At 41.5% G+C, this 16,421-nt stretch overlaps 1 protein-coding gene across 4 annotated transcripts in view; it reads left to right on the top strand.

Moving 5' to 3' along the window:
* unc5a (unc-5 netrin receptor A) overlaps positions 1–16,421 on the top strand; it is a 137,595-nt gene that overhangs the window by 77,641 nt on the left and 43,533 nt on the right. For all 4 annotated transcript variants that reach the window (XM_069531561.1, XM_069531560.1, XM_069531559.1 and 1 more), the window contains exons 3-4: positions 13,400–13,543; positions 15,132–15,235. In XM_069531561.1, the coding sequence (XP_069387662.1) occupies positions 13,400–13,543; positions 15,132–15,235 (248 nt within the window). The remainder of the gene's footprint in view (positions 1–13,399; positions 13,544–15,131; positions 15,236–16,421) is intronic.

The following is a 16,421-nucleotide window of genomic DNA, read 5'->3' as shown; positions in this document are numbered from 1 at the left end:
ATTAGGCTTCTCAGGCAGGTCAGCGCTGCGTCTGTCTCTGCATGTGTGTGGAGGCAGACTTTTCTCAAAGCAACGCACCACACCTCCGAGTGAGCAGGGAGTCAAAGTGGATTTAATTGAAGCCTGTGTTTGTCTGGCTTTGAGACAACCACAAGTGCGTTTGGAGCCGTGAGAGGAAACAGAGGCAGGAAGAATTAAACACCAAGCAGCTGTGCTGATTGATCTCACAGATAGACTCAGACAAAGGGCTGCACCTCGTGGTGTCGACAACTTTACGCCAGTCGTATTTTTATTTGGAAATTTCAAGTGTGCAGGGTCTTGGTCCCTTGAAGTTGGTCTTGACATGCAGGAAGAATGAATTTCTAAATTGACTGCAATTAGTGGAACAAAAGTGGGGAGAAAAAAATAATTACCATTTGTCAAACAACAACGCAGGCGTTCCAATCTCCCACACTCACAGCTTTTGTCCGCCCACCAAAATATATCCAGCGTCAGCCTCACGCTCTGCCTTCTCTCAAGTCATTCAGCATTTGTCAGTCTCACAAAAGCTGTGCCCTTGCTGGAAGTTGGAATACATTCAGCAGTCTCAGTGGTTCTGTCCTTCTGAATAGTTGCAGTTTTTTATTTACCGCGTCTGGTAAAGACAGACATGTTATCAATACAGTCCTTAAAGCCCTTTTGTAGTTTGCACCCAGTGCTTTCAGTAGCATATGCTCCTAAAAGCATTAAAAAAAATATGTGTGATCACGTTGTATTCATCATTTTTGAATAATAATAGATGATTGCTTCTTTCTGCTACATAACGCTCAGCATTTTAACTTTGCAGTAGTGATGTACACAGTTTGTGTACCTTCCTGAAAAGTGGAAATATTTGCTCAGATCCATCTAATCCGTAGTTCCAAGCCTTCCATGCCCTAACTCTGACATCTGAATAAAATGTGTTCTGAATGCCGCAGTGAAATGCAGCACATGCATTACCCAGGCCACTTGTGCTGAGCAAATAGAGGCCAAAGTTGCAAATGTATTTGGATTTTACGACGTTCCTTAAATCGCTCTGCTTTAACAAGGTGAGAAATCAAAATAGGAGAATGGAGCAGAGTAGAGCCGGTAAACTGCTTCCCAGGCTTGTTATTTCTGATTACAGACTATGAATGTTTTTTTTTTTTTCATTGTAATGTAATTTTGTCTTGAAGCTTACTGTGGAAATAAAAGGACGTCAGTGTTATGCTCACAGAGGGAGACAGTGGGAGTTTGTGGTGTCAGTCAGCACCTGCTCTGCTCAAATTCGTTCAGAAACGGTGGGGTGGGGAAGGTGTTGTGAGGGAACTGACAGCTAAATAGTCCACCGAGATCTTTGATAGGCAGAGCAACTCGGTGACTGACAGTTAATGCTTTGTGTGTTTGGGCCCCAAGGAAACTTCCAGTATAGGTATTTTACAGACTCCTCCAACAAACATCAACTCGCCGCATTCTCCATTTTCCACTTGAAGCTGCAGGGTGTCCTGGGTATGGGCTAGTGGCGGCATAAAGAGAGGTCTATTTATACAGTGAGGGAAGAAGAATAGCTTCAATCTTCTCATGAAGTGCTGTGTAAGAGATGGAAATATGTCACAAAACAGAGATTTGATGCAGGTAGAGATGTTACGGTACCATTTTTCCTTCCAAAACTGTTTTCGATACCTGGACTTTGCATCCCAGTGCCTTTAAAAAACAACAACTTATATAATGTATATTAAAAGCTGTATATGCTACTAAGCCTGTATGAAAGTGATCATTGTTATTACCGAGTACATTTACAATATTACAATATACCAACAGCATTTTCTAAATTGCCTTTACCTGAAAAAGCTCATACTTAGAATAAACCCTAATGAAAGGAAGACATGTGGAGTGTTCTGACTTGGGTGTTAACAAGATGCAAACATAATAATAATAATAATAATAATAATGACAGAATAAGGACAATAGTTTGAATATTGGATTCCATGTAAACATCTCACTGTTGTATGGCTTGGTGCAGGTTTATGTTCCATTAAGCATCGAAATCACACATTTTCAAGTCAAATCAGTTTGTTTCTTGCTTTGTGGTCTTTCTCACTTTGTTTCATTTGAATGCAGGTTCTAATGTTTGCTACTACAGTGCGTCATTTTTTAACTTGACCTTGGTGAACTCCTCGTGCTCTTTTGTATGGTTCTTCAAATCTTTTAAGAGATTGCCAGAGGGACAATAGAGCCACCGCTTGAAACTGAAGTCTTGCATATGAAACACATCGCTGCTTTACTTGAGTGACTTCTCAGTGTGGAATGCTACCAAATTGCTGACATTTTTGCCAGTTCTGGCTTGTGCTGCATTACCAGAAATCACATCTTTGCAGCACAACTCTGCCGTCTTGGATGGTTGGATGCAGCAAACGTATGTAAACCTTTAAAGTTGTATTGTACTTTGAGAATTTGCTGCACAGTCTCAACTGAATCAGGAGCTGGACCATGAATTTGCAGGCTGATGCACTTTGGGTCAGGGGAGGGTGACAGAGTGAAACACAGCCAGGCAAATTGTGTTCCGCCTCATGTTTCAAGGAATAAAAGCACAAGTCAATGATCAGCATGTTCCCGCCCTCATGCAGCACTACTGGAATTGTGTGGTAAGCCTGGCGACCACAAAAAAAAACACACAAAGAAGGAAAATTGCAGACGGCGCACATGTTTGAGGAAAACCTTTTTCGCCGGAGCGGCTGTTCATTGAGGCATGTTGACAACAACAAGAGGAGCGTTCCTAGTCTGGGAGCCATCAGGAGCAACCTTTAGGATTTTTATGTGATTCCAATTAATAATTCATTCATCCACGTTGTTTTAGACCATGTGTTTGTTTTTCTAAAGATGTTTGTTATTTTATTTTTCCTTCCTCCGCCCATCTTTCAAGAGACCTCAGAGCAACATGCATTTAAAGGGCAGTCAAAAGGGAAGAGATTCAGAATTCAATCGATGTTACTTCCAGGGCGTTTCCAATTATTTATTTAAAAACTGAAAACAAAAGCTTTACATAGGAAACAAGTATTGGGATGCTGTTATATTCAGCTAGTTTGTATTTAATGCAGTCACTTTAAAGAAGATATTCATCGATTGCAGTTTCTCACCTGTGATCAATTGCTTTTCTGTATCTCGTATGATAGTAAATGTTGTCACTTTGGGTGTTGATTAGAAAATATGAGCAATGTAAATCTGTCACATTGCACTCTATGACATATTTAAAATTTCCACACATGTATGAATAATCAAATATTGTTTAATTAAGCAAATAATCAAAGTGCTGCTTCATGTGTTCACGTTATACCAGCACCACTTTCCCGGAACCTGCTACCTGTGATATCGAACCAGTGCTCAGGGGTCTTCTCTGTACTTTCACTCCTTTTTTTTTCCTCTCAATTTTCAACGTCAGGTTATTTATAAAGTCCACAATTCTCTGTCTTGCATCTACACTATTAATAATTAATACAGTCACATCTGAACAAAGAAATTAATATTTAAAGGCTCAATCCCTGTTTGGTCTACAGCACTTCACCCCCTCATGCATCACATTATAGTTGATTTTTAACCTCGACCACTCTGCCTACGCTGGAATGAGAACCACAGTGCCATTTGGGGGTTCAAACACAATACAGATTTTTTTTTTTTATTACACTACATGTTTTGTTAAATATACCAACTATTTTTAATTTCAGGAAAATAAGCGTTGGTTTAAATACATATTTATATAAAATATATATAAATATCTATATTTTAACATCTTCTATAACGTGAAACATATTCTTCATAAACTACTATTTATATTTTTGAGGCTATGTAGTAGGTTCCTTTTCTGCTGCAGAATATCTTGTGTGTCATAGTGCGAGGGTGGTGGATAAGACTTGTGGGTATTTACTTTGTCCAACACATATTCTGGAAGGATTGATTTTGAGACACACCACTGCTCTGTATTGACATCACAGCAGACCGTTAACCCCGACCGTCCAGAGGTTTCTCCCGATGTGGAAAGTCGTGTTGTTTTTCAGTCGTGGCATTGTTAGCACACCATCATTTCTTAGCAAGGTTAAGCAGGTCATTACCTGTAAGTGCAGGACGGCTGCACAGTGGTTACGTGCCAAAGTGCAGTGTATAATTTATTTTTTTGCAAGATGAAGAACTTTAGTTTGAAGTTTTTAGTTTAACTGCTAAAATATTTTGTTCTGACAGACTGACTTTTAATTTTAGCTTCAACCATATTGTCTGTCTTTGATAATTTCATAGTCACTGTAGCTCTGTTGGTGCATTAAATCTAAATATCATCATTCATCTGAGTTTTTTTCCTACTTGATACACAAGGTTTAAAATCACAATAAATATAAACTCTGTTGTTAAAAGGTTGTTTGTTAGATCAATTACAAACATTTCTTTACATCAAAACTCCAGTTTATAATGCCAAAGTATTTCAGAAATATGAAAACATATTGCAGAGAGAGAATTGTGTGTCCCTCCAGGGTGTTTACTGAACGCTGTGTGTTGTGCTGAATATTTACATTTGCCCACATACCTTTATTGGAGTATTGAAAACCTCTGTCTTCTAACACAGACAAACACTGCCGGCCCAAGGCCCAACAGGGACCGACCGATGGTGAGGAGGGGGGGGGGGGCTAATGCAATTTGTATGGCACGGTGCACTCTGCAACCAGATGGAAGGCAGGCTGACTTACCTGAAGCTTTATTTACTTCAGCGCCCAAGGCCGTGTCAGACAAGGGGGAGAGAGAAACATGTTAGCCCGAGCAAATTATCACAGCTTTCATGTGGTTAACGCTCTATCAGATCCTCCCACTCTGCAGAATGTAATGGAAGCAGAGGCAAAGTGCTCCAGGCCTTCACCTCTGACGTGTTCTCATTCGAGTTAGGACAAGGTGTGAGCGGGAGATAAAGGAGCAGGTCCTAGTCACTCCCAGCCTGACTGTGGCATGCACAAGATTCTGCTCTTGCCAATCATCGGGGTCAGGATATTGGATGGAGAGTAATTACAACCAGGGCACTTTGGTAAGGGCACTGTGGTAAATCACAGCACTGCCTTTGTGGATGTCTATGTGCGTGTGTGTGCTATTAACGAAAGGTTAGGCAAACTAATTATGGAGGGACAGTGTAAATGGGAAGATCCATTGCTTTGAATTAAATTCCATTTGATGCAATCACTTGTGGCTTTTGTTTTGGAGGCTAGTAAAAATGTGGAATACATAAACGGAAACTTAATTTTATTGTCTGCGGTCTGATGTCAGCGCTCAGCGGCACGTAGAAGCTATTCTGAAGCTTTGTGCATCAATTCATTATCGTGTTCAAAACCTGTGAACACCTGCACAACTAAAAACACGATCTGAGCCTCACTTATGTACACAGCTCGGCGCATTGTTGTGAGATCTGTGTGAGGTGTTGTGTCGCTGACAAATACTGAAAAGTGAAATTTCTCGCAGAGTGAAGATCTCAATCTCCCATGGCATTCAAAGTGTTTACATCATTATTCCTTATCATTACTACTGAAGCCATCGCATTTTCACATATGCAGATCTGAGGTCTGAATCACACCAGCCGAGTTCCTCCATGACTTTCGCTGGCATTTCTTGTGTCCTGCACCATTTACACTTGTCACCCCGCTGTCGAGACTCCACCTAAGTCTCCTTGGACTGGCATTGGGCTGAACCTAGCCTGGATTGATTGGAGCGGTACCTGCTCGCCTGTTTGTCAGCCATGAATAATCTGTAACGACATTCAGAGCATCAGCGGGGGCCTTGCAGCGTGCATTCATTGTGGAGAATGGACAGCTCAATCAAAAGAGGCTCTTGAATAGCTGGTCATAACCGGAGGCAGAGCCTTGACCCAGAACGCTGTCCCACTGACTCGAGTCGCAACCTCGCCAACGTCCCCGACTGGGAGGCCCGACTGCTGCGTTCACTGTGAACCCAGAGGTTCTTTTTTTTTTCCCTCCTCCCTCTCCCTCTTCCTGTCTCCTTTGCTGTTTAATAGAGCCATGCTTCACTCAGAAGGCCACCATATCCTTGTTAGGAGACAGACACTTATGGCGCCACCTGCCATTCTTAGCTCTCCCCGTCAGGAAGTGTGGGCCACCCATCACCTCGCTGCTTAACATGGTAATGGAAGTCTGAGGACTCAATGATGAAGAAGTTGTGCCCTTGGCCTGGGGTTAACTTTGTGTGGTAATTTGTGATATTTAAACATAGAAGTACCGTACATGTTGCTAGAGTGTAGATGCAATACCAATGCATTTAAAAAAATAACATCTTATATTTTAACAGCTGTATCATAGTAACCCTGTATGGAACCGATGGTTGCTATCATTTTTGTTTTGCCACATATAATTTGAAAAAGTAATACAGAGAATGAATAAAATAAAGCTTCTTTTATTATGTTGTTTTATAACTCTGTCATAACTCAAATAAAGAAATCTAAGAAATAAATGTAAGAATGCACAACAATGAGCAAGGTTTTCGGTTACCTTTCTTGCTTTGGAGCTCTTTTCTGAACAACTTTATTTGTATAGCATTTATCTAAACAAGGTTACAAAGTGCTGAACAAGAAAACAACAAAGAAAATCCATGGCAAAAAGAAGAATGAACTAAAATAAAAGGTATTCAAGTTGGTTGAATTTTAAGGACTGAATCATAACATAAGACCTTAGCGTGTTGTCTGGATGCGGTTTCCACAGTTTGCTGCTGCAGTTCGCAATTTTTTTCCTTTTGCCTCGGTAAGCTCCTCGTGTGTTTTTCAGCAACACTCGTACCTTCCCTTGAAACTGAAGTCTTGCATGTCATTATTTTACTTGTGGGACTTTCCAGGGTGAAGTATTGCCATATTGCTGACATGTCGGCTAGCTCTGGTTAATGTTACGAAACCACTTCTTTCGCTGCTCTACGAACCCGAACTGTTGTTTCGAAGTGGCGAAGAGGAAGTGATTCTTGGAATAAGAAAATTGCAGTTTTATCCACGTGAAACAAATATACCCTAATTCCTTAAAGAAGTGATATTCGATCGGCATATAGATTTGCATTCACGGAGATGTCCGACCCAGCATTTTTCGTGGGGACATTTGCGATGCTGGAACATCTCTACTTGTTGATATGTTCCTGTTTTCAGTCTGATTCCTGCTGTTTAGCTCCAAAACTCATGTTTCTTTGACAACCTGGCTTCTTTCATGTGCTGGGCCTTTCATGCAGTAATTTGTCTGGGGAAGAGCACATTGTTGGTGTCTTGAAAAGAAGCTCAGGACACTGGTGGAGCTGATGATGACACTGATGCCACCCAGTACAAAGAAGAACCACGGGAGGAAATAAAACACTTAGAGGCTGCTCCTGGCTGCTTGCCGGGCTGTGCAGACAGTGCATTCTTAAAAGCGCTCATCTGTGATGTCTCCCCTCAACCATTGTGAACTCTCTCCCTTGAAATGGTGCACTCCCCTGATGTAGAGTCACCCAACCCTAATCCCACTATATCCACTGATGAATCCCGGCCACACACACGGTGGGGATGCCGTCTAATTGAGTTTCCTTGGTCACAATGAACACACACTCAGGACCCGCAAGTTCCAGTCCTTGCCTTTGATAAGCAAATGACCCCTATGGAATTGAGGTCACAGCCTACGAAAACAAGAGCGCGGGGGAGAAAAATAAAGTCCCACACTCAGACAAGCCCAATATCGACTCGCCCGGGATTGAGTCCAATGACGTTTACCCTGTGTGTGTTGAGCCCCTGTTGGCTCAGGGGAAGATTCACCCTCACACACACACACACACTCTCAATTATAGAGAGATGCTCTTGTCTCTTGACCCAGTGTGACCTCTTTCCTATTGTTTGGTGTTATTGTGCATGTCTAACAGTGGCAGCTGGTGACTCAAAAAACTGTGGAGGACAGGAGGAGAACCAACCCACAGCTTCATGTTGTTTTACATTAGTTCACTATTGTCTACTCAGTGATCAACAAATTATCAGTCCGTGGCATTAGGAGCCTCTCAGTCCAACGAAGGGTGACGCATCAGCTGATAACTTTCAGCAGATTCATTAGGGAATAGCACAAGCAAGGGTAATTTGCAAATATTAAAAACAAATCTTAGAAGGTTAATACTCAACAGTGTGAGGCGTCACGTTGCATCTGGTTTTCCAGAAGCAAGAGAGCGTAAAAATGTTGGCTTTCTCTGGTTATGTAAAGCCAGATTATGTGTAGTCGGTAAAATAGTGCCACAAAATAACCAGTTTAATAGCAAATTTAAAAGCTCTGTGGAAGACAACTAGATTGAGCTATTAACACTCACCTTTACTTTACTCTCAAGTCAATTTAGATGTGTTGCCATCAAAATCCTTAAATAGCTGAAAAATAGTTAATTGAAAATAATATTTAATACTAATAATAGTCATAAGAACCAAGTAAATGACAGAAACCATCTTTGAGAAAACAATCATTCAGCACGTATTTTGACTTTTTCTTTTGGGCTATGTCCCATCCATTATCATGGAGGAGGCTGATGGTGAACCATTGAGTTACTGCCATCGCCCTGAGTGCTTGATAAAAAGAAAAGAAAAAAATATATATGAGAAGAATGGAATTTTTTAGGATTCTTTTGAATTTGCACATTCATTCTTTTCTAATATGCTACTTCTGCCACATTCACATTCAAACAGTGAATGAGAATCAAACATTCGAAATTATCATCGGACCAACATGACGTTCATATTGTATCCTGGTTGTTGATGGGTCACCTTCTTTTTCAGCATCATTATTTTTGTGCATTTTGACCAAAAACAAATTAGCATAAAAAGTGTGTTTCCCCCTCTAGCCATCCCTGCAAGTGTCCCTGTTGATGCTTTTCAATCAGAATTTCAATAATGGCTTTTTTCCCAAGGAGAGAGAAAGTATTTAAATAAACTATTCAGAGATTTTATGATTTATTTCAACCAATTACTCTTTTTTATATTTTATATTTTCTAACTCATCCTGAACAAAACTAGAGAAGTAACCTCCTCGGCCTGTATGCGGCAGCCTCCTCTGATGTGAAAATAGTCTTGCTTTGCCACAGATTAGAATAAAACACATTACAGTGAATGATTGTGTGCTCTTTGTGTGCGTGTTTGTGCCAGTGGATCTAGTAATAGCTTATATTGTACTCCACCGCCTAGAGACTTTGCACCAAGCTCCAACACACTATAGTTAGGTCAGTTAATTCGTGAACTCAGGCTCTCTGCATCTCTCTCTGTCTTTTTTTTCTTTATGTTTCATTTGTTAAAACTCAGGAAGTCTTGAGGCAGAACGAGAGTCCACAGATTGGATGCTTTTACAGATGATTCTTTTCAGATGCATGCTCCGTATGCACTGTATGACTAACAAAGACTTTTGATCAACAGAAAAGTCACAGGACATCAGTTTCAGTTTGATTTACTCACTGAATCCTCTTAAAACTTTGTCCAGCAGTGAGTGATGTGTTGCTTTTTTAACTTAAGGTGTAAATTCTATGTTATTCATCATCAAGTATCAACTCTCTAAACACGGAAGACCAAAATTTGTTCAATATTCAAGAACTGTATCGTCGTTGTGCCCGGGTGGGAACGAGTGGTGAAGGGAGGTTTTTGTTATATTTGAAAGTAAAAGAAACTTAATTTACACAAAAGCCACAATTTATTTGACATGTTTCAATTGTTGAAAGGGCTTTAGTGTCCATCACGCTATTGGTCCATTAACACAGGAGAAATCTGATCATAGCTTGACATTAACTTCAGCTTTTTTTACTATTATATTGAAAACAAAGAAATTGTTTCTATTTTCTGTATAAGCGTAGGAGTTTTTATGAATAAATATCACAGCATTACTTTAACCTTCACACTGGCAGTGGTAATGGATCTCACAGTTGTAGACTACCTTGAAAAATAAGCTCATAAAAATGAAACACCTTCCTCACATTGTCTGTCTGGTTAAATATCCATTGCAAACCAAAATGACCTCTTTTAATACAAATTAATTGTAGTGAAAATACATTTTTTACTCAAGGACAGGAGTTTCAGGTGCATGGGTTTTCGTGTCTTTCAGTTAGTCATCATGTCTGTGCACTATAGATGTGTATTTTCCAAATACAAGCGAGTTAGTTACACTTCAATAAAAATAAACTTACCAGGGTTCCAGCTGTAAGTCCATTATTCATACAGTGTCAATCGCATAATTGCCCCTTTAAATCTTCTTGGTGATTTCAGGTTTGGGATATGAGCTCATTTGCAAAATGGGCCGCAGATCAAATGGAACACTGAGGGAGTCGTGTCATGTTTTAATTATCATTAAATAGGCATGTTACGTGCACGTGCACTATCTCACACTAAAGGAAGGGTTAATTTCTTTTTTTGATTTAACACCTCGGAGGTGACGCAACCCACTATTAGGAATTGATATTGATATTTGTGGTGTATGTGTGTGTGTGTGTGTGTGTGTGTGCGTGTGCGTGCGTGTGTGCGTGCGTGTGTGTCAGTGGCCTATTTTCAGACAGTTTTCTATCAATGCTTCTCTCGTCTTATTGTTCATGAGTGATGTGTGTGAAGTTTGTTTTACTTCTCGTCATCTCTGTGGAATAGACTTTGGAAAACAACACTAAATAGCTGCCTGTCCAATTATTATTAACAGCTATAAAATTACAGTCCCATTTTGTTCACAAAGTGATGAGATTATTTTGTCCTACTTATTAATTGGAGTGAAATTGGACAGACTGACTCACAGCAGTGTTACTGGAAGGTGTCAGACACAGAAAGCAGGTAATTATGGAGACAGGAAGAGATAAGGAAACAGAATGCAATTACCCTGGCAAGCAGAGCTTCAAATTGCTCTTCTTAGGATTTCTCACCTCAGGTTGCTATTGTTCATGCTTTGCATCTCCATGCTGATCTTTATTCCTTTACCCTCCAGCTCAAAGAAGAGGGATGGTTTGCATTAATTAAATGAATTTCTACTGTAAGTGGAGCCATGCAAGTACATAGGACGTGGATCACTGCTGTATTTCAAATGTACGTGTTCAAAAATGAAAAAAATTCAAAATGATTTTGCATGCATACATTTTTATGAGCACATAAATCAGGACCATCAGATGTTTCCATTGTTATTCACATTTCAACCTGTGAGGATTTCTCACAATTTAGTTTAATTGAACTTTTGGGTTTGAGGGCACTCTTCAGACTGATTTCAGTAGTTTTTCATGAGGCACACTGCATCTATAATATTATTATTGCAGTAATGGATTCATATGTAGAATATATTTCCTATTTTAGGGATTGCATTAATAACAAACACAAACATATAAACCAACAAAAAAGCCAATATAACAATTCCCCTACCGACCCCTCCCCCAGTGTATAAGATATAAAGTGCAAGCTGCCGCTGCACTGTGAATAAAAATGTATATTTAACCAACTCTGTTTGTTCATGCTGTGCTGGACTTTTTGCTAAGAACAGACAAAATATAACTGCAACAACTGTGCTTTGGATTATGTAGGTTCGGAATTCAAGTGTTGTTGCTGTTGTATAAGGTACAAGGTGTTTCTTACTTATGTCAGAAACTAAATGCTGCCAGGCTTCTGACTTGAAGCAAGAGGACAGGGGGTGGCAGGGGGTTCTTCTGCTCCATTTGCTCATTCTCTGTAGTGCCCATTTTGTTACTTTAGCCATTTGTTTTAGCTTTTAGGTGCTCCTTCAGCCTGTGCTGCACTCTCTCTCTGCAGATATACACACACACACACACACACACACACACACACACACACACACACAGAAGAGCCAGATTTGAGAGAGAGAAACCAAGAGACTAAATGAGGACGAGTTCCTCTAAGATCCAGCCTCACATCTCTTCTTTTTTTGCCCGTATTATTAAAGTCAAAATATAAACATACAGATATCTTTTTTTTTTCTTACTTTTGATTTAGTTGCACATATAAGCTGGACATATATTGGTGAAATCTTGCAGCGCAGGGTGTTGTTAATGCTCAGAGTGACGCTCCGGGGCTGGATTTGCTGCACGTGTACTCGCATTTACTGTGGTCACATATAGCGAAATATACCACTAATGCATGGGAGGCTGGATGGGGAGGGGGGATCTGTCGGTGATCCTCAGAGCTACATATCAGCGTAGGGTTGCCGGCTATGGAGCCACTTCGCTTTCCTCCCTGACGGCTCCTGTCACTGCCGGGCCGGCTCGCACTCACGCAGGTCCACTGCAAAATCCATACACACGTTTGTCTCAAATTGTTCATGAAAGATTAGCCTTTTTTTGGTTTGATGAATGCTCTGTATCAGCACAAGTGCTTTATGTAATTGCTGTATAGGTTTGATGGCCTGATAGGTGCCACTTAGTCAAGCTTACGTCAGGTTCAGTCTGGGGCTGGAAATGATCACTGCAGACAGATCAAGTGTGCGAGGGGAGTGCAAGAGTGTCACAAAGTGCTTTTATGTAAATTGCAGTTGAAGAGCGGCTCTCTATTTAGACTTAAATACACGGCACTGCATACGCTACTACATCAGTCTTGGGGATGTGTCCTCTGTGACTGTGAAAATACTTTGTGTTCATATGAAAGGTTCAACACCCCTCTCTCCCAAAAGACCCCAGAGAGAAGAGATTAGACGGAGGGAGAGGGAGGGCTGGAAGGAAAACGCGGCAATCTCTTCATCATCTGTGAAAAGAAAGTAGGACACATAGTTGGGATCAAGGTCGAGGCTCAATATATAAAGATACCACTGGCTAACAGGTTCCATATCAAAGGTCAAATAAAAATGAAATGAAAGATAGCTTCTTAATATATAAAAGACGAGCTCCTGACAACAGCATGTTGTTGGGTATGGGAGAGTTGTCTTTGCTTTCTTCTTAAAAAGCAATAAATCTATTTTTTGCCCTGTGTTGCCGCAGCATATCAACAGTGTTGCGGAATCGCTCCAAAGATTGTGAACTCTTCCTACTTCCTGGATTTAATAATAGTGAAGCTGCTTGCACTAAGCATTTTTATTTATCGAGGGTTTGTTAAAGACTTCCCTGTTCCTTCCTAACTGTTGCTGTTTCGCTCCAAATTACATTGAGGATAGCTGTGAGGCTCGCTTTCTCATTCTCCTCAGTTAACACGCACTCTGTTTATATATGATTACGCGTCTCTGCTTATTTATTCTGCCTGGCTTTTTTGAATTACTCTACCGCTTTGCTTCAAGGTACAAAATGCACAAAAAAGGATCTGAGTGTGTTTTCTTTCCATCGAGAAATATTTACAGTCATTTCCCTCCTTGCTGCCGTCAAATGAGCTGATGGGAATAAACCTGCTCTCGCTCGTTCACCATTTTTGACAGTTGTTTCTGTGTTTGCTTTGCAGCGCTGCCAGTCATGCAGGTGACAATTGACATCACCAGACAGCAGGTGGAGAAGGTCTTCGGTCTGGACGAGTACTGGTGTCAGTGTGTCGCCTGGAGCACCACTGGGACACAGAAGAGCCAAAAGGCGTACATCAGGATCGCTTGTGAGTGCACTTTAAAAATGATCACCGCGTCATTACAAAGGCAAACACTGTCTAACAAGGTGCTTGCATAATGCACAGCAGTGTTTAATAAAAGCAGGTTAGCAAGAGGACTTTTTTGGTGGTTGGAGAGGGACTAAGTTTCATTTAACAATTAGCCCAGAGGCCATTATGATGTGATGCACCACAGTGTAATAGTACGATTACAATTTAGTTAAATCTCCTCCCTGTGATTCTCTGAGAAGAAAATATCAGAGGGAGACACAGAGAGTAATGCGTCTGCTTGAAGGCAGAGTGAACTCTAAATTTGAGTATTCATGAGTATATTTTTCATGGATACAGTGTATCAGCAATGATCCCTATGAAAGTAACTGGAATAAAAACAGATTTGGAATTTATCGCGGTGCAGCAATCATAAATCTGTCTGGGGAATGCAGAGACATCCCTCGCAGCAGCCTCAAAAGCTTTATTAGAAGAAGCCATTTTACATTTTAGTATTTTAAAGCATTCTGTCTATTAATTCCCACATAAATATGCAGTATTCCAGACAGAGTCGAGCACAGCTCCATCTCCAAACCACCAGATGTTTTGAAAACACACTTTCATTATCCAACCTTGTTTGAGACATCAACAAAGTCAGTTAGATGCAAGATTAGGACACACACACACGCTTCATAAGGTTGCTGTAGCGCAGATATGCACATGCACACGTATACACATTCACATAGATTTAAGCCTTCCAGGACTGTTATATCCCACGTCTCCTCCAGTCCCTTTGTATCACCTTCAATTAAATCGAATGTCATGAAACTCTCTGCTCGTCTTAGCGTTTCTCTCTGTATGATTGGTCAGGACAGGCTCAACATCTGTTTAAAGGAATCCACTGGCGGCTCGCAGCCGCACCCTCAACCTCTTGCAACACAAAAACACATTGTATTGCTCTGAGTCAAAATGCGGGATTAACACGCATCAGATGTGCCGACCCGTTATCAGCAGCCTGTCTAGCTCATCAGATACAAATAGACTTGCATTTATTTTTCCCCCAAAAGAAAAAAGCTTTGCCAATTTTGCCTGCGTAATACACAACCTGCACTCACAGACAAATATTTTGCAGGAGTTGGTGAAAAAGTAAGAGTATTCAATGAGACGTAATGTGAAGCCCCATGCAGTCAGTCAGGCTTGCAGGAGCTCTTGTCCAGGCGCCTCAGGGCTTTGTTTTCATGTGTCTGCTCCAAGCCCTCATACAGATGGAGGCTGGAGGCTGCAGGATGCGGGAGAGAGCAGAATGGGTGGGAGCAGAGGAGTGAGGGGTAATGCAATTGCTTTTGCTTGATGCCGAGCCCCTCTGGCAGCAGACAAGCATCTCTGAACCAGCCAGGCAGCCTGTAATAAGCAACATGTTTGGTGCCACCGATCCCCCCGTGTGGCTTAGGGGCCAACTGGAGTGTGACACGCTCAGTGAGGCCATGGGTGGACACAAGAGTGGGAATTTTAGAGACATTCTGGTCCAAGTTTTGCGGATAACAGTATCTCATTCAAGCCTCACAAACTCAAGCGCAAATATCCTAATTGGTTGTGTTTCTTCCACCAGACCTGAGAAAGAACTTTGAGGAGGAGCCGCAGGGTAAAGAGGTGGCATTGGACCAGGAGGTGTTACTGCGCTGCCATCCCCCCGAGGGAGTGCCACAAGCCGAGGTGAGACAGGGATACAGAAGATATTTATAGGCCCACATACCGCATCCATTTACCCTTTCCTCACCAGAAGGACGAAGAGCAAAAAGTGTTTCTGGATGAGCTCCACCACGGAGCAGACAATCCTGCACGGATAAATTACGCCTCTAATTATTCCCCCTTATTGATTTATTATCTCTCACATCTCTGAGAAGCCGTATATCACATCATCTGGTCACATCACTCACTGTGGGCATGGAGGATTCACTCCTCGTTTGACATCTCTAAAGGCCTATCCATAATTAATGGCTCTATTTGTCTCAGTCTGTCCCTATCTTACTTTCTATCTCTCTGCCGTCTCTTCATGTCCTGTATCTCTCATGCACTCATACACTTCCTTGTTCTGCTCGAGTCTCCATCTCCTCGTGTCTCTGTGTATAGAGGAACAGACAGGGGCCGGCTGTTTCACCTCGCCTGTCGCATCCCAGCGCTTCCAGATAGGCACTAACTGCTCCGATAACAACCCCGGAGGAGGTCAGGCCACAGCGGCACACTAGCCAACCACAGCCGTACAGTACAGGGACAGTTTGGTGGGGTCGGATGGGGGGAAGGAAGGGGCTGTCCTTAGCTGAGCAGAAAAGAACATCAGACCAGAAGTCACCATGGAGAGAAAAAATAAAGCATGAGAGGAAGAAAGACCAATTACACGCGGCATCGCAACTGCCAATAATACCGAAAACAGCGCCGCCGTATTCTGTAGCTCCTCTCGAGACGGCACAAGGTCAAGTGAGAGCAAGAAAACAAGAAAGCCAATCTGAGTGTACACCAAAAAAATGGAATAACATCAGATTTGGCTTTTGCGAGAGGGCATGGAAACTACACGAAGCATGATTAGGTTCGCTGTTAGACCCCCAACAGCTACAGAGTCGACTACAAAACAGCTGCTTTTCTCAACAAAAAGAAAAAAAATATGAAAATCAGTGCGGTGTATAAATAAATGAATTCCATCACCATATGAAGCTTCATTTGTTCTCCTTTCATTATCTGTGATAGCATCAGCAAAGTGCAACCTCAAAGTTTTTTGTTTTTTTCTCCATGTAAAAATCTCTCATCCGCAGCGTGTCTGGTCCCAGTAGAGCTTCGACACGGGGGGGAGGGAGGGTGCAACCTTTTCTATTGAGATGCAGTGAATTTTTTTTTGACCGCTGAA

This window comes from Paralichthys olivaceus, chromosome 9 (assembly GCF_024713975.1).
Source record: "Paralichthys olivaceus isolate ysfri-2021 chromosome 9, ASM2471397v2, whole genome shotgun sequence".
Lineage (NCBI taxonomy): Eukaryota > Metazoa > Chordata > Actinopteri > Pleuronectiformes > Paralichthyidae > Paralichthys > Paralichthys olivaceus.
The sequence above is the reverse complement of the archived record's forward strand: the minus strand, read 5'-3'. Positions and strand labels throughout refer to the sequence as shown.